Source organism: Glycine soja, chromosome 15, assembly GCF_004193775.1.
Source record: "Glycine soja cultivar W05 chromosome 15, ASM419377v2, whole genome shotgun sequence".
NCBI classification, from domain to species: Eukaryota; Viridiplantae; Streptophyta; class Magnoliopsida; order Fabales; family Fabaceae; genus Glycine; species Glycine soja.
The window spans coordinates 9,844,596-9,866,518 of NC_041016.1; the positions used below are offsets into that span (position 1 = coordinate 9,844,596).

The window sequence follows — 21,923 nt, forward strand, 5'->3', positions numbered from 1 at the left end:
AATTCAAAACATGCAAAAGTGAAGAGGAAGAATAATTAACCCATGCATTCCGAAGATAAATTTTAACTGTCCTTTGTGTAGCTGTAACTTTCTAGCTCAATGAATGAATGAATATGGGAACATATGAAGGGGCCATAAACTGTGACCAACTTGTTGTGTGCTATATTAATATTAACATACTATATCATAATATACCTTGCTGGCATGGAAGGTTACCATGCAAATGCCCCATACACTGCAGAATGAGGGGTAGCACGGCACCGGAAAAATAAGTTAGTAATTACCAAAGTTTGTGTTGTGTCGGCAGAAGTACATTTAATAAATGTAAATTATAATTAGCCGGTAATAAGAGGTAGAATAAGTAGGAAACTAGGAGTTGACATGACATGAGGATTTGGCTTTTCATTTATAGCTTTATAAAAACTGGTGAAAGAGACATGCAACTGTAAGATGCGCCACATTATTATTATTCAAGGAGGAAGTGTTGCATATAGCTATATGATATCACTAGCTAGATAAAGAACAGTGCTTACCTTGATTGTAAACCAGCAACCTCGTCCTTTTGCCTTGAGATTTTTTTAGGCTTCCTTATAAAAATAATATCTTTTAATTTTTTAAGTCTCATAATTTATTTTTAAAGAAATATTTTTTTATTAATTTTTAAAGTGACTAAAATGCCTAAAATCCGAAAAAAATCAAAAGATCACTAAAAAAATAAATTTTGATGTGATTTTTTACCAACAATCAACTAATAATATAACTAATGTCTCTACCAAATTTTGTCGCCTACAATCAAAGACAAGCCATAATTTAAAAAATTCATGAACATGAAATAAAGGAAGGATATGAAAGATTTTTTCTTCATTTTGTGGCCTTATATATCCATAATCAATCTTCTAATGAGTGTAATTCAATTGACAACACACCTTGAATTCTCTTCCCACATAATACATCCTTGGGGAGGGGTGATGAGTTTAAGTGTGTTGGAGTCACGGTTTTTAAAACAGAAAAGTAAGCAAGCCACGTAAACATGATTGTAACAAACATATGAACTGAGTTGCTCTTAAAAACTGGGAAACCAACTTATTTACTAAGTCATATTTTATAAACTGAAATAGTAAAAATAAATTATCGTGTAGTTACAAAAGGATAACTTTAACACTCCTCCTAAATACATATTTTATAGCACATTCCAATTTGTTGCCTTAAAAGTTCAAATTTGCCAACTGGAAGTGGCTTTGTAAACATGTCAGACAACTGATTTTCAGATTTGCAGTAAACTAAGTTTACTTCTCCACTTTGTTGCATCTCTTTCAAGAAATAGAGTTTGATGTTGAAATGCTTAGTCTTCCTGTGACACACTGGATTGTTTGCAATTGCAATTGCTGTCTGGTTGTCAACAAAAATTTTAATTCTATTTTTCTGATGCATGTCTAAATCACATAAAAAAAATTTAACCATAAGGCTTGATTTACAGCTGCTGATGCTGCTATGAATTCAGCCTCTACAATAGATTGTGCTACAATCTCTTGCTTCTTTGTGCACCATGAGAAAACTCTTGAGCCTAGGCTGAAACAGTATCCCAAGGTATTCTTCATGTCATCAATGGATTCAGCCCAATCACTATCAGAGAATCCATAGAACCTGAATTCATGGCATCGTAATCAACAGTGCCTTTAAAATACCTCAATATTCTTTTTGCTGCTCATAAATGCACTTCACTAGCACAATGCATAAATCGAGACAAGAGACTTACAACAAATAGAATGTATGGCCTTGTCGTTGTAAGATACATGAGACATCCAATCAACCTCCTATAATAACCTTCATCAACTTTATTAGTGTCATCTTTCTTGCTCAGCTTCTTCTTTTGATTCATTGGAGTGCTAATAGATTTGCATTCTTCCATTTGAAATTTCTTCAAAATTTCTTGTGCATATTTTCTTTGACAGATAAACACTTCGTTCTCATTCTATTTGATCTCAGTTCCTAGGAAATAGGTCATGAGACCAAGATCTGTCATTTAAAAAACTTGCATCATTTCTTGCTTGAACTCCTTAACAAGCCTTGTGTCATCTCCGGTCACTAAGAGATCATCAACATAAAGGAAAACTATGAGCAAGTTATTTCCCTTGTGTTTCACATAAAGAGTGGACTCTGATAAGCTTTTTGCAAAGCCTATGCTCAATAGGTAATCATTTATCCTACTATACCACGCCTTTGGTGTTTGTTTTAGGCCATAAAGGACCTTTTTGAGAAGATAGACTTTATTTTCTTCCCCTTGCTTTACGAATCCTTTTGGCTGCTCTACATATATTTCTTCTTGTAAGGTTCCGTTTAAAAAAGTTGATTTTACATCTAATTGGAAGACTTTCCAGCCCTTTAACTTGGCTTAAAATATATATATATATATATATATATATATATATATATATATATATATATATATATATATATATATATTTTGGCTTTAACTTAAATTCAGATCATTTAATTTATAGATCAAGTTAAAAAAAATTAATTTTCCAACCGAATTTCGAACTACTTTTAGTTCGATTTATTGTTGGGCTATTAATAACTGCATTGTAATTTGACTTTTGTCTAATTGAAGAGATAACTTTCTTTTCGTATTCACCAAGGATAAGACATGGTAAATATAACTCGGGTTGGAAAACTGACGCTTTTAAGAGGGAATTGAACTGATTATAACAGTTGAAAACTGTTCTCTTTTTCTTTTGATTACCTTAATATGATTTTTAAGGCACTGATATGAACACCTTCCAACTTGTATCTTCTTTTCTAACTTCAAAATTATCCTTTGGTTATTTCATAGAGTAACATCTACAGGAACAGCTGGGTAGCTGTACTTGCCTGTTTTGTCTACATAAAGTATACGATGCAAACATGAATAAGTTATGATTAGTAAAATATAATTCTCAAGCATTTCACCAGTCAGTTTCATCCTTTCACGATACAAAAACATTAATTTAATTTAATCCATAAAATTAAGATAACCAATTTATTTAATCCGAAATATTACAAAAAATTCAATTTAAGTTTTAACTTTAACAATTAACAATCAATTTAATCCCTATCAATATCATCAATGCCTATTAGTCAATCTGATCCCCAAAGTCAGACAAATTGATTCCCGATAATGAAAGTTGAAAACTAAATTGAATTAGGAATATTAAGGACCAAATCAAACTCAGAATCAGTTTTAAAAACTAAATTAATTAACAACTAAGTCAACGACTAAATATACCATTTTTTAATTATATGGACCAAATTGCCCAGTTGGGTCAATTTCAAAATACTATATTGATGCTGTATTCCAAACGCCTTTAAATATTTTACATCAGGACATGAATACCTTAAAATCACAAAGGAACATAGAAATTTCGAATCATGAAGGATGAACTATGAATTCTTAATATATTATCTACTTGAAATTAAACAACTTTTCGCATATTATACATGGAAGGAATCATTTTTTGGTCCAAGGAAGAAAGCACATGCAAGAGGGGTCTGGCGACAACTAAGAGAGCTACAATTAGCGATAAAACCACCGAGTGTTCATCGCCGAAATGCATTGCCTTCACCGCCAGACCTGCCTTGAGAATAATATGTCCGACGACGGACACTCTCAGCTATTGATGTGCTCCCTCCTTCAGCTGCACCATATACACTTTTCTGAACAGTATCCAAAAAATTCTTGCCACAAACATTATCATTCTGAATTGCTTCCTTTGTATCCGACTCCTCAGCCTTCTTTATACGTTTCCATCTCTGCTCTTCATGCAACTCAGCAGCTAATTGCATCTGCTTAAGTTTAACAGCCCGCTCTTCTTCTGAAAGCTTAGGAGCCACGTTCCTGCACTTATAGTGTGATCCATGTTCAGGTGAAGAAGCAGAATATCTATTGGAGCTTGCTTCAGAAATTCGTCCACCCCCGCTTTTAGGGGCATCTATATTGGACCAACCTTCTGAAGCATATCTTTCTGACTTAGAAGTGTTATAATTTCTGTCACCAGTGTCTTCTTTGTAGTCTCTGCCATTTCTTTGTCTCTGTTGGTGATTGGGTGATCTTTCCCTGCATTTTTTGCCTTCATAGTAATTCTTCCTTCTCTTTTCTCCTTCACTTGATTCATACCCTGAATCCAATTGACCCTTTTGGACACTCCTTTCTGACCTGGACCTGTTATAATTTCTGTCACCAGCATCTTCTTTGTAGTCTTTGCCATTTCTTTGTCTCTGTTGGTGACTGGGTGATCTTTCCCTGTATTTTTTGTCCTCATAGCGATCCTTCCTTCTTCTCATTTCTCCTTCACTTGACTGATACTCTGAATCTGATTGAGCCTTATGATGCTTCTTGTCAGAAACTTCATTACCAGTCTTTCGTTTTCTCCTCTCAGTAGTGTCATCTTCTGAATCAGACTGTTTTTTATGCTTTGATTTACTAGACCAGTGCTTCTTCCGCTTTTCCTTTTTATAAACTTTCTCCTTATTTTCAGTTCCTTCAATCTAACAACATTGCCAGGCATTATTAGGACAGGCCATAAATTAGAAAACATCAAACAAAAGGTCTTAGTGAAAGTAAACATAACAATTGTTTTTGTCATCCTATTATGTCAATGCAATTTAAAGATTCTTTAAAATTTAAATACAATCAGTGAAGTAGTGAGAGAAAAAAATGAAGGGCCCACATGTGAGTTTGCAAAAAGTAATACAATTCTCAATTTCCTATACACCATATCAGACAAAAGCAAAAGTCACCAGAGCAGAAGCCTAAAAATGCATGGACACTCCTTACATGGCTGCTATGGGCACAGGGTTGCACACAAGGGTTGCAAAGTAATCCATTTATTCACAATCCAGTCAACCATCCATTCTTAAATCTAATCTAATCCATCTATTTGTGGGGTGGGGGGAGCAAATGGATTAGTGGAGTTAAGTTACTATAATTAATGGTTAGTTAATGAACCATACATTTTTTGTCTAAATCCATTGGATTATTAAATTATTTAAAATGGATCAAGTGGTTCTTTCTATTGCTACTGAAAGCCCATTACTGTGTTCCACCAACAATATTGCAATTATTGAAAATGAATTTTTAAAACATAATTTACTTCTAAAAGAATGGGTTGGATATGATCCATCTAAGAAAAGGATTAATGGATGAGTTGATGGACAACATCACCGGAATTCATCTCTGGTTCAGTGTTGTTACATAGCCATTATGGCCCCGCCATGGCAGAATGGCGTCTCGGATTTTTGGCCAACCGCCATATTTGTAAAGGGAGGCCCACCATGGTGGTGCCATAAGGTGCAATGGCATGTTTATATGACGGAATTTTGGCCTTCTGCCATCCGCCATTGATAACACTCCACTGGTTAGACTTCAGTGAAGTGTAAATATTACCCAAACCAACAAGGGTCAACAGAGGAATCTCAAATTTTCTCCACATATAAATTAAAATGTATCTATGTATAAGTTCATCTATCTACAGATGGAAAAAAAAATACAAAGTAGTTCTAGCCTAATTTCATCATGCTTCAGTCCATTATAATATAAGCATACCTCGTGGTGAGCTTTTTCCTTTCTTTGAACATCCAACTATGGATTTTAGGACTTTAACAGATGAAATGAAATTTTAAACACCTCTATTACTGGCTTTGGACTTTCACTCAAAATTCTCCATTTCATCCTCTCAAGTTCCAAAGTCAGTACATATTCAAAGCTAGCTGCCCTGGAATCAGAGAGTCCTTAAAAAGCTCAATTACATTATAACAGACTAGATGGGAGTGTAGGGCAGGGGAACATAGGAGGCCAAAATCCCTCCCTCCAACTTATGCATCCCCTTTAATATTGGAGAGATTTTATTTTCCCGGCCCTCCTCCGTTCCTTTGAACCAAACAGTCAGTAAACCAAAAAGGCAAAAACAGCATAAGTATCTCTAAATTGGGAGGAAAAGGGAGCATAATTCACCCTAAAGTTATTAGTTCTAGGCAATTGCATCTCATTTTCCAATCAAAAAATGAAGAAAGGGGCTTACCGATTTCTTGATAATAGCCATCTGGACAGGGTTGTTTTTTATCTTGGCAAGCGCTTCCTGCTCGCGCTGGCGGATCATGAGCAAGGGGTCAGAATGGAGCTTCCTCCAAGCATCATTGGCAGACTGAGGCTTCTCCTCGAACAGCGCCCCGAGCACACTCGCCCCCTCCTGCACCACACAAATTCAATCGTAAACAAATCAATTCACACAAAACAAAAAACTAATCCAAAACCAAAACGAAAAGAAAAAAATTTAGAAAATAATAACAACACACCTTAGAAGCAGAAGCAGAGGAGCCTGCGCCTGCTGCATCCGTTGCATCGGATTTCGGTAACTGTTCGAGGGCCTTGAATCCTTCAGAATTCGCAGATTTCCCAACCGACAACCCCGAATCGTACAGAAACTCCAACCTCTCCTGGTGCCTGCAATCAAATAGGAATAAGAATCCAAATTGAAAACCCTAAAAAAAATTGAAAATTACGAATTGAATTGAAAGGGAAAGGGGAAATTACGGAACGAGGCCAGCTTTCTCCTGAAGAAGACGAAATTCGGTGCGCTCTCGCTCCTCCTGGATCTGCTTGCGAAGCTCTTCCAACTTCTTCTGCTCCGCTTCGTGCTTCTGCTCCGCCTTCCACACGTTCTCTATGTTCCTCAAACTCCCCGTGTGCCATCCCTTCTTGTTCAGAAACTTCAGCGCCATTTTCTTTCTCTTTCTCTTTCTGAGTCTGATTTGATTTTCAGGGATAAAAGCAACAACACAAACTCAAAACCCTAACTAGTTGTTGCAAAGGAAAGAAGATGAGAAGAGGATGAAGGGAGGGCATGTTTGTTTCTTGTTGTATTTTTTTTTTCCAATGATTAGAAATTAATATTCATAATAAGGAATTCAATTTAGACTTTAAAAACATTTTTAATATAGTGTTTTTTTTTTAAGAATTACAGTACTTAAATTAATGCCATTAATGTCAATAGCATAATATTTATTCAAATAATTAATAATTTCAAATATAGTATGAAACAATTTCCTACTTAATTAATATTTTATAGAAAATAATTTATTAAACATTTTCAAGGAAATCATATGTATATCCATTAGCTTATAAAACATTTTTTTATAAAAAAAATCAAATATATATTAATACAATTTGATAAATATATTTAAGTCAACCACTCACCTTCTTAATATAATAGTCATGAATTATGTAGAAGAATTTATTCACTTTTATAATATTTATATATCTTAAATGTCTTATTAAGGATATTTTTTATTTTTTATTTTTCTGAATGAACTAAGGATATTTTTTTATTGGTTGATAGAGTAAAACTTTTTTAATTTAATTAGTTTTTAGGTTTTTTAATTTTAATTTATTAAAAAATGATATAATTGGAAAAATAAAGGCCTAGCAAACAAAAAAAATAGCAAAATAAAGAAATTTAATTGTTTGTTAATATAAAATAATTTTACATTGGTAGTGCATAGCAATCTACTAAACTCAATATACACTAGCAATCAACCAACCAGAAATCATATTTAATAATACATTTAAAATAAATATTAAACAAAATCAACAAACTTACCATTTTATAATAGTGTTGGCAAATGTCCTGTGTTGGTGTAAAACTTTCTTACTCTAACACCCTATTAGACTCAACTATTTAACTATATCAACATGTTTATTAAAAATATATTTTAAATTAAAAATGAAAAAGTTAACCAACCTCTATTTTTCAATGCTATAGCTGTTATGAAGAAATACACACTAGAACGAAAGTTCAAAGAAAACTGGCAAAAAAAATTTCATTCATTCAACTCAAGGACAAAGTGTCCTATTACTTTTATTGACATCCAGTGAGTGAAATGGGGGGAGAAGAGATGGCTGAGCGCCTGAGCCTTACATTGATAAGAATACAATGCTAATACAATGCTTGTGGAACTTCTTGAGAGTTGAAACAACAACTCTAACAAATTTTTGCATATGATTCATGTTCCTTTCCTCCCCCTTTGCTAACCTAATGGAAAAAGAATGTGAAAAGAGAAATGCATCTGCAGGTCTTGAACTGTTTGTTGATGTTCCCTCATCAACTATCAACATTAGAGATGTGTGTAGTATTTCCACAATGAACTAACTTGCAATCGACTTATATCAGTTGCTTGTTTGTTATTCTTCATTCTTATTCTTGTCGCGAACTGAATGCAGTTGGATTAGCTGACCCCTTAAGCTGCACTCCTCCAACTGAAAATTGATTTCAAGATTTAATAAACTGCAGGATAAACAGTATTTTGCAGATAGATGACGGTAGAATTCAGCTATTATCTACAATGAATGACGATTTTGTGCAGCACAAACCTGTGATTTGTATGTCTTTGATAATAAATCTCCACATTCTCCAACAAGAGCTCTTTCCCCACCAGCAACTCTGGCTAATTCTGAAATGGAAACGTCTGTTTCTTCTGCCTGAATTTGACAAAAGCTTTTATTATCAGTGCAAGACGAATTATGTACACAATTTAACTGGATATCTTAAATGTATTTCTTCAACTGAATTTTTAGAGAAACTTGTCTCTTTTTGAACCCTGTAGTCATTAAAACCAAACCAAACTAGCCAGTTCAACCAGTTGAATTGAGAACCAGTCAGGTCATTGGTTCAAACAACTTGTGTGTTTGGATATACTTTTTATATGCGCGTTAAGGTGAACAACCACATCAAACAAGGAAAAATAAGTACAAGTTACAAACCGGTCAGGCCACATTTAGCATGATGAGTACTCAAACACGCACTTAGAAAATTAGTTTAGCAGAAAATCGCTCAATAATTGGCCAAAACCGGTGCAAAAAATTGATTCGAACCACACTTTAATACTTTTTTTTTTGTTATTTTTTACACAAATTATTCTAAAAACAATTTTTTAAATAAAAAAAAGGTTTGTATATGATATCTAAATATAGCTTTCTATTATTTAAATTTTTATTCTGTAAGACATGTAATATAATTCTTGTATACTAATTTAAATTTTCACTAAAACTTCTAATAATTTTATATTAATTTATTTCTTATATATTATATAAAATTAAATATATAATTTATTATTACCAATTCAACTAAGGATTAACCATGAAGTGGCCTTCACCAGTTTAATGACTAGTCCAATTTTAATATCCATGTTAAAAAAGCAAGCATGAAACTCCATTCTCTTATTTGTTTCACCTTTGGCATGAATCTTTGTATATTGGAAATCATTGTTTCCATCATCTTCGATGCTGAATTCAGTGCCTCCCCCAGTTGTCTTACATCAACCTGTGACATAATATATTTTTGTGAATTAGAACATGCAGACAATTCCAATGAATAAGCATAACAGAAAGAAAATAAGCATCATTCACTTGTCTATAATCATACCCTAACATTCCCACCAACTGGAAGTCGCTCTGAGGCATTCACTAAAGCCTGAATTGCTTCCGTAATAGAGACTGAATATTCTTCCATCATTGTAGACCACTCATCTAGATATGGAATCTGTAATTTATCATATAAAATATACAAATTACTCATAGATATTGGTGTGCATATATAATTAAAATGATAATTGACAAACCATAATTGGAGAAAGAATGGCTCCTTAATTAATTGTCTAAGTATCATCATTATGGAATTAATAGGTATCCTCTTAATTTCACTTGAAGATATATATATATATATATATATATATTATATTCCATGAGTTGATTATGCAAAGGAACAAAATACAGATAGATACCACAAGAAGTCAACCAGCAAAAGTGTAACTTTTTCTCTGTATCACATACAGGAAAGATAGCTCTCTGAACTTGAATGCAAATTTATAAAAGTAGCATACAAAAGTATTGGTGGCCTTACTTGAGCTTCAAGAATTGTTGACAGAGTCTTTGATCTCCGCAAAAGCTCCAGCTCTATGCGTTTCTTGTTCACAGAATCACGCATTTCTGATATTCTCATTGCTTGAGAATATAGTGCTTTCTGCAAGAATAAGATGAAAAACAAAGAGCTCAGTCAAGGTGATTAGATTGTTCAAGATAGTCAATGATTTTAAGCTAATAAGCTATATCATAGTCAACTCAAATACTGAGTAGATGTAAATGTGCAAGAGTTCTGAATAGTTAAAGCTCATCAATACTTACCACATGAATTAATGTAAAATAAACAATATTCCAGTCCAGTAAATGAAAATGTGATGTCAGTTTACTCTCAAAGGTAGCTTATAAAGTATGCTCTTATTTGATAAGAGATTATTAAATAAATGCTTAATTATGCTCCTTACAAAACCACACCCCAAATCATATTATACAGAGAATTACTCTACGCTAAAACAAATAGAGATTTCTCCATTTGCATTCTTTGTTGTTCACTATGACTAAGCTCTAACTTCCAAATACTCTTCCTATCAAAAAGTCCAGGGGCAGGGTTTTAAATTCAGAGTGCAACCTAAGCTTTGGAGCCACAGCCACATCACACCTTGATTGCTGCCATTGCAATGGCAGCATCCAACCGCATCCAGTCACAACAACCGCAAGGTAACAACGGACACAATTTAAAACCTTCTAGGGAAACAAAACATTAACAACTATATCTTTCAAGTACAATTATATGTCATTCTAGCATTCATCCAAGTTAGTTTTGCAGTGTAACTGAAATAGAGATCCACCTTCTAACTCATGATCAAACAACCCTCCATAGTATCCTCTTGTTCTATTCAGCCAGAGAACTATGATCATAGAACTAACCACCTAGCCAGATGACTGTGATTATCTGCTGTGCCATTACTACTACTAGAACATTTGCAATTAACAAAGTAAGAAAGAAAAAGGGTGACCAACCTGGCTTTCTGTTTGCTGAGCTTTCATCACGGAGTGCGCTTTTGCATTGGCGAATCTCCATTGCAAATATCGATTATACAACAATCTAAGAGAATGCACATCTTCCTGATGACTAGATCCTTTCTTCCCTTTCCTCACATCCACTGCTGGCTTTCCACACTGAGGAGGTACCGGCGGCAAACTAAGCCCCCCTGACTTAGCCAACTGATTACCACTCCCATGCTGCTTGGAGACAGAAGCCGGAGGTTTGTTCTCACCCCCCGAAGAAGGCAAAGTAACCGACCGCGACAAAGGCGAAGGGTGGCGAAACTTCAAGTCCCCACCACCACCATTGCCACTCCCAATTTTCTCACCCGCAGACAAATTGGATTGCAGCAACATCTCTCTCTCCCCCAATTCAGGAAGTGACTGAATACTACAATTCACTCCAGAATTATCACTGGAGCAAGCAGCACTGGACTTAGCCTGATTCAATCCACTGGCTTGCATTAATTTTTCAGCAGCAGAGGCCATGCCATTAACAAATCTATGATGATGGTGATTATTATTATGATGATGATGGTGTTGTTGTGTTTGTCTATACCTAGAAGACACGTAAACCGAGGGAGTGGGAGTGCCAGGCCTAGAAACACAAGGCGTACCAATTCTTCCAGAACATGACTTTGAAGGGTGAGGGTGCGGTGGAACATGCTCGTTGTTGTTGTTCTCTTTGAAAAGCTTCATCGAACGTTGTTGTTGTGGTGTTTGTGTTTGTTTTCTCTGAGAAATAGAACACCCAAGTGGGAACGGGGTTTCGGAATTCTCATCGGGGTCCGGCTCCGTCGTCCGCGGGCGGCGCGGCACGGATGGGGACATGAACCGGGAGCTGACCTCTCGGACCCTCGGCCGGCGGTTGTGCGGCGGCGGAGGAGGAGGCGGAGGGGCGGCGGGATCGGAATTGTGTTCCGGCATGATCTGGACCTGCACCTGCACCATTGGGAAATTGGGAAAACCCCAAATGGATAAAAGGGATAAAAATGGAGACTTTTGAGGGAATCGGTGGAAAAAAAAAAAGTGACGAACGAAGGTTTAGAGTGATTTGGGGAAGAAGAAGTTTGTTTGGGTTGGAGATGGAAGCAGAAGTAGCCGTTGAAGGGTGTGGGTTTACGTTGTAACGGTTCTAATTTCAAATATCGATAAAAGCGTTTTTTTATTTATTTTTTTCGTGTTTGTCATGTTACGCTGCGCCCTCTCGTGTGTAATACTAATAACTCGCTAATAAATAATGCCACTTGTTTCACGTCAACCTTATTTATTTATATTTCGGATAAGAGCCTTTCTCATTTCTACTATGGCTATGGCTTGGCTTTGGTTCATTTATAATAACAATATTTATATATATATTTATAAAAGCGATTTTGAATTAATGATGACAGTGAACTGGAAAAGAAATAAGGACTATATAATAAAAAAGAAAATAGAACGTAAAAGAAAACCCAATGCATAGTATATGATGTAAATATGGGCTTTTTGCCAAAATATTTTTAAAAAAATTGTTAGAATACTGGGATAGTACGTACTTCAAACTCAAGATGACACGAGTAGTACTCAAATTGCAAGGTGATTTTATTTTTAGACACAAACTTTTAAAAATGTTCCTAAATCAATCCAATCTAATCATGTTCCTAAATCAATCCAATCTAATCTAATGTAAATAGAAAAAAATGATCCAATGTAAAAATGATTAAAAATAGGACAGATAAAAAATTTGAAAAACCAAATTTTTTTTATTCAACTCATCAGATTTCAGATTCCATTTTCAAATCGGATCATATCCAATCCAAACAAATTTTGTAATTATATGTATATTTTTATTCATAAATCAATAATATTATTCAAATTTCTTTTTTTTTCTTATATATTTATAAAATTATCATGTAACCTATGCCTATTTATAAAAAAATATATTTGACTAAAGATTTTTTTAATAACTATTTGAGTTAAGGTGCAAGTAAGTATATTATTATTAGTTATATAATTAATATTTTTTATTTAATATTTTAAAAAAAATAAAAATAAGATTAAAACTAAAAATCAATCTAATCCAAATCACTTTAAAATTGGATCAGATCAAACAGGATCAAAATTTTGAATTAAACGGATCAGATGATAAATTCACAAAATTAAAATAATTAAATCGAATAATTATTTTTTCAAAACAGATGCAATTCAATCCAATCCACAAACACCTCTAATAATTCTTAGCTTTGACCAAAGAATAAGGAGAGACTTTTGATAAAGCTTAAGGACATGTTTCCACCAATGGTCAAAAACTGGTCCATAGAAATCATTAAAGTGAATATTGTTTTTCTTACTGGTAAAAAACGAGCCTGAGTGTATTTTTCCTTTCCATTACTCGTTTAAGTTCTACGTTTGGTCTTAATTCCACCGTCTATTCAATCCGAGGCAGGTGTTCGTTGGGATTGCTTCAACAAATCTACGACAAACATTAATTTTGCCAGAATTAGCATTTCAATCAAAATATTTAAACTAAAGTCTTGAATCACAAATTAACTTTTTTTATAGCTGCAAATGTTGGTTGTTATTTTTAATTTTTGTTAGTAGAAAAATTCACAATCTCTCCTCCTTTTCCTTCTCCCTTCACCATTAGACCAACCTTATATCTCCCACAAACTGACTCAAACACAAATATACGTCAGACTCAAAGCGCCAAATAACATCATGAAAATTTATAATGTTAAGTAAATCCAGCACAAGTAATACGCACCAATCTTCAATTCACTGCCTGTATAAGGACTCAGCCATAGTCCATGATGCATTTATTTTGAGATACAGTTTTCCATGATTGAATTCATTTTGAGGGGTATAATTTCACTGTCACAATGATGAAGTGAGCCAGAATTTTCAGAATTCACCTGAACTAGACTAAGTAAGAAAACCCGTATAAATGTCAACTTAAAAATACGTGTGTGATTGTATGGTGAGATCCAATTATAAACCTCCAACTTCATGGCAGAGGCATGTATCAACTGCATGGAATGCTATCTCTGCCAGACATGGTGTTGTCCAAACTAATGAGACTTGACATGAGATTCTCTATCGTACAACTTGGAATGTAGGAGGTAAATTAGATTCCTGTATTGTGCCAATTCCTACGAGCTATCTGACGGAAATTATGTACAAAAAAGCATTCAGTATGTTGTCTGGAACGAATCATGATGAATAGTGGTTCTGGCCATGAAATCCCGATCTTGTGGAAGTAAAAGGCTCGGCTGTTGAAATCAAAAACAACAAATTGTGGTAATACAATGAATGTCAAAACAAAATTACTTCACAAAAACACTTAAAAAAAACTCCGTTATCTTCAAAACGTAAAAAGTATACTACATTCAAGAACGTAAATGAAAACATTTATTTGAAAAAGTTCCGAGTATAAACTGCTGAATACTCAACCTACTAAGATTTACAAACACTTCTAAATAGTAGTTCTGTTGTTTCATAGGCTCATAGCCGTATCCTACATAGCACAAACACTTTAAATACTTGTAGCTGCATTTTTTTAAAAAAATAACTTCACTTTTTAAACATATATATACTGATAGAAATTGGAATTCCACAATAAATAAATAAAATTGTACTAGCATTTTATTATGTGTACAATGATTCCTGATCATTTTTTAAACATAAATTCTCTCGTGATTTAATATTTTTAATATTGATTTTTGCATGTAATAATATTATATCCATGTTGTGTTGTGTCTATGATATTTAAATTTTGTCATATCCCCATGTCCGGGTCATATCATGCTTCCTAGTCTACCTATCCACTTCATCAATTCTTCAGTGAGAATGACAAAAGTTTAAATCAAACTTACCTTCATCATCTTCATCTCCATTTTGACTTGTAAAGAATGGGGTCAGGTAGTTTTTATCTAATGCCGTAAAAGATGCAGCACTGCAATGAAGAAGCAAAGAGAAATTAGATTGGCAATAATACATTTAACCATATTTGCAGTTTCAGAACATAGACAATACGTCTTGTGGAATTCTTTTAGCTTCATCTTGATTTTGTTCCCAGAAGATGATTCTTCGTTGTAATGAGGAGCAATATAACCATTGTTTCCATCGAAATTCTAGAAAAAAAAATAACAAAATTATTAGTTGAAAGAAAATCAGACAGAAACATGTTAAGTATATTCATTCAGTTAAATATTATCTATTGTCAGAATCATTGGGGCTGTCAAAATTGAGTAGATCTAATTTGGAATTTAGCAAACAATTTGAAAGAAAAATTCAAAAACATTATTTTTTGGATGCAATTCAAAAACATAATCATTAGTTCAATTGAATGTTTCCACTTCTTTCTAAATCAAATATAGCATAATTATTTATACAAAAAACAGCAAATTTCAACAAAAGTCACAATTAAATTATAAAGAAGTTACTACAGATAAATCCAAGTTATTCTATAAACAGAAAATGTAAAAAAATGTTTCAAATACAACAAGAATAGAATAAATTAAACAACCACAAAAACATTTTCCCATTTGTGAGCAAGCATAAGTAACACTGTAACAAGTTTTTTCCCTTCAGTATAAATGATGGATGTTACTTCCAAATGCAAATTTCAAGGTAAAAGACATTCTAGAAACTTCGTAGAAGTAGAACACACAAAAGTAAGTAAAAGGGCTATCATTTGTTGTAAAACTTACTGTGATGGTACCAACTGAAGCCAAAGGGCTATCATTATCTCCACCTACAACATCTAGAGCTTCCAGCATGCTACCTGTTGAACCACCAATCAGCAATACCTGGAACAAATAAAGTTTCATGTTTAAACAAAATGTGGGGGTAAAAATTGGCTGCCTGCTAATGACCCAAATAAGAAAATTATATGAATAGGACAAAACTTCCGGTCAATACGTGTTACTCCAACTTTCTCCTGAATTAATCTGTTCCTAATCTGTTAAAAATACACTTCAACATTCTCATCTACCCTACAATCAGTTTTTGCTCTTATTGGCACTGTGTGTGAAAATAATAGTTACAATTTACATGATATACAACATAGTCAAGTAACTTGCAGTTTACACTACCCCCATATTTATCTTTTATAATGATTAGCTTAAGGAATGGACAAGAGCATGTCTACCGTCAAAACAACTATTGCAGTAGTTGCAGTAAAGATAGTCTGCCCATGTCCTTCTGGAAGATCATGAATTGATTGCAGAGCAAGCGCAAAAGCCATTGCTCCTCGAAGTCCTGTTCATGTGCACAAAGTGAAAAACTTAAGCATGGCATTATAGAATATGCCAAAGGCAAGAAGCAGTTTGTTTTATTGTCAGAACTAGTCACTAGTCAGCCTTTCACAGTAAAGTCCATGATTTTTGTGTTAATTTATTCCTTACCACTATACCAAAGTGCCTTCTGATGTTTTGAAGGTATCTTTCGATGAGTGGGCCTGACCAGATTGACCAAATAAGCACATGAGAAGACATTTGCTGCCCTGCATGAAGTGACCAAACAATATTGTTTACAGCTTCCAAGAGAAATGCTAAAGCAAAGCATAAATATGTTTAAAGTGCATGCAAATCTTTATACTGTAAAGTAAAGAAACTATACAAAAATCCAGAAATGAGCATGTGCCACAGTAATCAAAGACTTAAAAATAAAATGATAGCAAACAGTATAAATACCTTGCAATTCCAATGAATATCTGAAGTGGTTACACGAGTTAAGGAAGACCACCAAGAAAATATAGAATGGTAAGCTAATATAAAGATAAATCGCAACACTTCAAATTTATGGGCCACAAAAGGATACAATGGAGAAGAATATAAATCCAACATGTGACCAGCTATGTTGCTCCATAGCAATATCAAAGCCCATGTATATAAATCTGTACAACATCAAACAAAAGGCGTGCACGTACATTTAGAGCAAATGTTAAAATAAAACAGGGTAAATACCACAAATGAAATCCTCCTTACACAAATGTTTCAGCTAAAGATGATATTAACTCGAAAAAAGCAGAGGCAAATCGTTGAGAACTTTGTGATAAATTGGAATATGTATAATGTTTCATGACCTACAACGAAATATAAAAATACTCATAAAGATGTCTTGACAAGGACATGAAACAACACAAAAAAATATATATATAATATGCACTTACTATTCCTGTGAACAGGATTGATACAATACCAGACAGACCAAGGCCTTCAGCAAGCATGTACCTGAAAAAGGAAACAGTTTTATACTGATTTGCACCATGAATGGAAGAACTCGCAAAAAAAATTTGAACAGCTATGAAGAAATGGTCCAAGAAGACATCTTACGAGAAATATGGGAAAAGGACAAAAAGACAACTCTCCAAGTTCTGAAGGCTGTACAGAACCATAAAATTCATAAAATCAGTATTACCTAAAAATGATGTAATCATCAAACAACAAATCTCCAAAAGAAAACTAAAACACTAAATACTTACTTGTCAATATCCAATCCTGCATACTTAAACAGGTTCTGGTAGTCAAGGTTTTACAATAAATATTGACTATTAAATCTGAAAAGATGTGTACAGTGTACTACATATATATAGGCCAACAGATTTAAAAGGATATCAAAGCAGATATAAATCCAACTCCAACACCTGAAGAACCACCAAAAGAATCACAAGTTAGGAATACTGAACTATAACAATTCATAAATCATAACAATACAGAATAGCATCATAAATGCTAAGTTAATAAAATAAAACAAGTTCTTTAGTGAGGCCCCCTCATCCCCCTGAACACCACCTAAACAGAGCATTATGTAGAAGACTGACCTGCAGACATTGACCCTACAAAAGTCTCCAAAAATCGAACAACCACCATGAATAAATTTTGTCCAGATGGATCAGCTCTAACTGATGACATTGTCCTGCAAATTACATGCTTAAGTTAGAAGTGATCCTTAATGATATTGGGCAACTTGGGATAAAAATTATATACTTCAAAAGTTCAGGTACCTGTACAAAGAAATTGCCATCTGCCCATAACGCAAGAGGGGGGGTTAAGACAAGAAATAACAAATAGAGTGTGAGAAAAATAATGGAAAAGATCAGCCAATTAGCATTGTCTATCTTTAAACCAGATTCTCCAGCAACAGAAACTTACGGCATCATTCAAAACAGATTCTCCAAAAACCAAGGCATATAGATTGACATCTGTGCCCAGTTCCTGCAAATAACAAAGGTGAAGTTCCAAGTTGGAAATGAAATAAATCAGATGGCATATATTTATTATACATATAATACTCAGAACTACCACAAAGGAAAACAAAAGACAAACTCAGATAGAAAATAGGAAACCACAAGCCACAAACCCCTAATGGGATTCATCACTTAACCATTTCATCCAATTCTCCATGAGTTGATGGTGTAGAATATTAGAGATTTGTAAAACTTGAATTTTTCCCAACTGAGGCTTTATGTTACTTTTCCTATTATATACATTATTAACAAAAGTGTGCTCTATAGTCTATACTGATATTTTTGGTCAGTCAGAATTAATTTATGTCATTATAGCAAATCTTATGATAATCTAAACCAAGGTTTCAACTTGTGTGAAAAATATAGAAACTTGAGCAACAAACAAGCAGACATAGGAGGGAATGCCAATCAATCCCACCTATTGACGTTCCACTGCTTTTGTATTGGGTTCAAGAGCGTCAACCCTCAAAAATAAATAAAAAAATAATACTTAAAATGTATCAAAAGACCTTTTTCAAAGGCTAATTTCTCTAAAGCCTTACTTTCCGATTTTATGCATCACAAACATATATGTCAGAAGATGTGTATGGACTAACAGACTAAAGGTATAAATGGAAGAATTACAAAAATAAAGTGGTAAAGCACCTGAAATATGGACAAAACAGTAACAGGATCAGTAGCTGATATAAGAGCACCAAACATCAGGCACTCGACAAAAGGTAGCCTATACATCAGAAAGAGCAAGCCACCAAGATAACTGCAGCATAGAGGAAAAACAATAAGCAATCAATTGAAAAATCCTGATGCCAATGGCATGCTATAGCAATGCTATAGTGGAATAGTGGAGCGGAGTGGCCCTCAACCAATATGGGATTCAAATAGAGGAGCGGTTTTCAATAGCGGCACCAATAGCAGCCAAAATATTGATTTTTGTGGTATAGCAGTGCTACCATGATACAGCCTTCAAAAAACCATTTTCGCCCCTATAGCAGCCTTGCTTCAGGTTTTGGGGATAAAATATTCCACAAAAAAGTTACCTATGTTTTGACTTCTGTTCCTTCAAATTTTATAGGACTTTTTTATTTCAAGTGTTCTGTTTTCTCTTCTTTCTTTAAACTTCCAAATTCACATTCAGCTAAATTTTATCTAATTTGTTGTATTCATTTTCTATTAATTTTACTATCGTCTTTTAATTTTTTTTACTTCATTACTATGTTCTTATTACTCCAAGATTGCTGGTGATTTTGTGTGTAAATTGTGAGTTATTATTTATCATGAATTTCTTTAATATTGGGTATTTTGTTTTGATTTTGAGTATTTATGTGTATGTGTAGCAAACACTTCCATGCAATATGCATTATATAACTAAGGCTTTAAATACCGGTTTGCAACAACCTCATCAAGGTTTTAGGGTTCACGATCACCACAACCCCACAATTGTGACTGCATTGACCACATTAGTCTACAATTTTCCAAATATCAGGGATCGCAGCAAAACCACAACCATGACTATGACCGCAGTTTAAAACTTTCATAACCTTTAAATGGTGGTCATCCTGCTTCCCACTATCCCACTATAGCATTTTCAAAGTTAGCCCTTAAGCACCAAAACCCGAGATTGACAACTAATTCACCGTAACAAGACATGTGTACCAAGTGTAAAAACAACAAATTCAAAAAGGGAGGTTAAAAAAAAAAACTTACACCAAGATACCCGTTACAATTGAAGCAATGAAGGTACCGAATATAGCAAATGTGACAATTGCTCCAAAATTTGAGAAAAAGGGTTTCTGCAAAAGAATCACATTATTAACACCAAGTCAAAAGGCCAGTCCATATAAACAAAGTAAACGTCCAGAAAAGAGAAAACACAGCGGAGGAACTCACAGGTGCGAGACTGAACCCAGACTGAGTACTAAAGGAGTCAAGAAAAACACGAGATAGTGTAGCCAGAAGACATAAATCAAACAAATAAAAACTCGAGAAGGAAACAAAAAAAAACAATAACAGTATATTTTTCAATGAGGATATAATATGATAGGAGGTAGCAGGAACAGGAAGAAAAACTCCTCGTGAAAATTGAACCACGCCCTGCGGAAAATCGACAATCCCAATGTCAGCTCCAGAAAATAACCTTAAAAATACAAAAAATAGAGTGATGGTCATTGAAAATAACCTGATATTAGTCTCGGTGTCTGAAATGTTTGCTAGTATACCAACAATTAACCCTGCAGAGTGAAATTTAGGTCAGAAAATGAAGAGAATAATAAGAAAGGGGTTTAGAGAGGGAAGGGAAGGATACCTATGAGAAGAGAAGCACTGGCTTCGGGAATGATGTAAACCTTCTTGCGGCGGAGGACGTGGCCGAGGACGAAGGACAAGACCAACATCATGATCTGCAGGAGGATTCCGACGCCGGCGGCTTGCTGCTCCTTGCCGGGAGCCTTGCGAGCGTCCGCCGGAGAAATTTCTAATTCCGAGGCCATTATTGTTCTCCTTGCCGGAAGCAATTGACTGATCGATTGCTTCCGATTGCGATTGGGTTGGGATCGTTGAGTTCTTCGCGAATCAGAAGAGAATGATGTGTCCCTCAACACAACTGATTAGATTCTCTTCTCTATCTTGCTTATGAGTTTTTCAATTCTGTTTCTATGCTCTTCTTACATCTTCGTCTCCGCTTATGCACCAAATATTAAAAATAATACTATATCAATATTAATATAATAATAAAAATTAAACAAAGAATTTATTCTTAATTATTAATTTGATCCTTAAATAGTTCTAAATGATTCAATTTAACCTTCAAATTTTAGAAAGGTTCAATTTGATTCTTATTTTCTTAAAAATAAATTAATTTCATCTTCAAATTTTTAAAAGGTTTAATTTAATCATTCCATTCTTAAAAATGAATGAATTTAGTTTTTAAATTCTTAAAAATTAATCAATTTAATTTTCAAATTTTCTAAAAACTTAAAAACCAAGTTGAAGCATTTAAAATAATTAAGTATCCACATGTATTACTAATTTTCTTAGAAAAATATGATTAGACATCTTTACTAGAGTCTCTTTTATGTTTTCTCATTTACATTAGATTAACAACTTAGTATATACACAAAGAATTTAACTATAATACAAATTGTATGAGTTTTTTATAGGATCATCCAAGAATAAATCAAAAAATGAGTTATGTATCACTAGTATAAAATAATTTTATTTTATCATCTAATTATAAGTCATTATAATAAAACTGTTGACTTTTTATCTAAAATTTATAACAAGGATGATTTTTTTATTAATTGACTTTTTATCTAAACTTATAATAAAACTGTTGACTTTTTATCATGTAAAAGTTTTTATGTTGATAATACATAATTATTAAACTCTTAATTAGTATATGGCATATTATAATATGTTATAGAAAATAAATTTATTCGAGACTAATTTTTGATCTAAATTTTTGTCATTTTACCACCATTCAAGTCATTAATGTATATTGTAACAATTTAATGATTTTTCCCACCACATATATATATTAATTGTTTTTTATTTTTAACAAATACTAAATGAAGAATATTTATTGAAAAAATATGTATTACCATAATTTATTTAAATAAAAAATAAATCAAATATACATTAATAATATAAAAAATATTTATGATAACTTTTTAAAAAAGAGTGGTGGGTCAACCCATCTTTGACCCCGTTGTAAATAAAAATAAACTTCTCTCCTTCTTATTAGTATAATCTCCCAAAAAGAGAGAA

The 21,923-nt window shown here is 33.5% G+C and overlaps 3 protein-coding genes across 3 annotated transcripts; all 3 read right to left on the reverse strand.

Annotated features, from left to right (window-relative positions):
- Positions 1-3,297: 3,297 nt before the first annotated feature.
- On the reverse strand, positions 3,298-6,913 carry LOC114388028 (pre-mRNA-splicing factor CWC25 homolog). Its single transcript, XM_028348367.1, has 4 exons — positions 6,569-6,913; positions 6,331-6,478; positions 6,057-6,224; positions 3,298-4,524 (listed from the first exon to the last, which is right to left on the reverse strand). The coding sequence occupies exons 1-4, from the start codon at positions 6,754-6,756 to the stop codon at positions 3,577-3,579; spliced, it is 1,452 nt and encodes a 483-aa protein (XP_028204168.1). The 5' UTR covers positions 6,757-6,913; the 3' UTR covers positions 3,298-3,576.
- A 915-nt stretch (positions 6,914-7,828) lies between these two features.
- On the reverse strand, positions 7,829-12,136 carry LOC114387298 (protein ENDOSPERM DEFECTIVE 1-like). The gene is made up of 6 exons (XM_028347452.1): positions 10,910-12,136; positions 9,933-10,052; positions 9,456-9,572; positions 9,264-9,353; positions 8,405-8,512; positions 7,829-8,290 (listed from the first exon to the last, which is right to left on the reverse strand). The coding sequence occupies exons 1-6, from the start codon at positions 11,882-11,884 to the stop codon at positions 8,216-8,218; spliced, it is 1,485 nt and encodes a 494-aa protein (XP_028203253.1). The 5' UTR covers positions 11,885-12,136; the 3' UTR covers positions 7,829-8,215.
- Positions 12,137-13,617: 1,481 nt separating this feature from the next.
- LOC114388556 (sodium/hydrogen exchanger 6-like) lies at positions 13,618-20,842 on the reverse strand. The gene is made up of 22 exons (XM_028349099.1): positions 20,464-20,842; positions 20,338-20,389; positions 20,193-20,252; positions 20,049-20,073; positions 19,866-19,951; positions 18,807-18,918; positions 18,067-18,129; positions 17,919-17,938; positions 17,736-17,830; positions 17,530-17,558; positions 17,397-17,428; positions 17,248-17,295; positions 17,085-17,145; positions 16,900-16,997; positions 16,733-16,808; positions 16,606-16,625; positions 16,318-16,415; positions 16,062-16,171; positions 15,622-15,720; positions 14,945-15,042; positions 14,785-14,864; positions 13,618-14,181 (listed from the first exon to the last, which is right to left on the reverse strand). Exons 1-22 carry the CDS (start codon positions 20,645-20,647, stop codon positions 14,123-14,125), a joined length of 1,605 nt encoding a protein of 534 aa, XP_028204900.1. The 5' UTR covers positions 20,648-20,842; the 3' UTR covers positions 13,618-14,122.
- Positions 20,843-21,923: the final 1,081 nt, after the last annotated feature.

Coding starts and splice junctions, on each gene's coding strand:
- LOC114388028 (XM_028348367.1), bottom strand. CDS start 6,756: ATGGCGCTGAAGTTTCTGAACAAGAAGGGATGGCACACGGGGAGTTTG. Junction 6,479..6,568: donor GAGAAAGCTGGCCTCGTTCC/GTAATTTCCCCT, acceptor ATTTGATTGCAG/GCACCAGGAGAGGTTGGAGT. Junction 6,225..6,330: donor CCTCTGCTTCTGCTTCTAAG/GTGTGTTGTTAT, acceptor TGTGTGGTGCAG/GAGGGGGCGAGTGTGCTCGG.
- LOC114387298 (XM_028347452.1), bottom strand. CDS start 11,884: ATGGTGCAGGTGCAGGTCCAGATCATGCCGGAACACAATTCCGATCCC. Junction 9,573..9,932: donor CAACAATTCTTGAAGCTCAA/GTAAGGCCACCA, acceptor GATAAATTACAG/ATTCCATATCTAGATGAGTG. Junction 8,291..8,404: donor CAAAGACATACAAATCACAG/GTTTGTGCTGCA, acceptor ATCAATTTTCAG/TTGGAGGAGTGCAGCTTAAG.
- LOC114388556 (XM_028349099.1), bottom strand. CDS start 20,647: ATGGCCTCGGAATTAGAAATTTCTCCGGCGGACGCTCGCAAGGCTCCC. Junction 20,074..20,192: donor CTGCTACCTCCTATCATATT/ATATCCTCATTG, acceptor CTCCTTTAGTAC/TCAGTCTGGGTTCAGTCTCG. Junction 19,952..20,048: donor CTGGGTTCAGTCTCGCACCT/GTGAGTTCCTCC, acceptor ATTCTTTTGCAG/AAACCCTTTTTCTCAAATTT.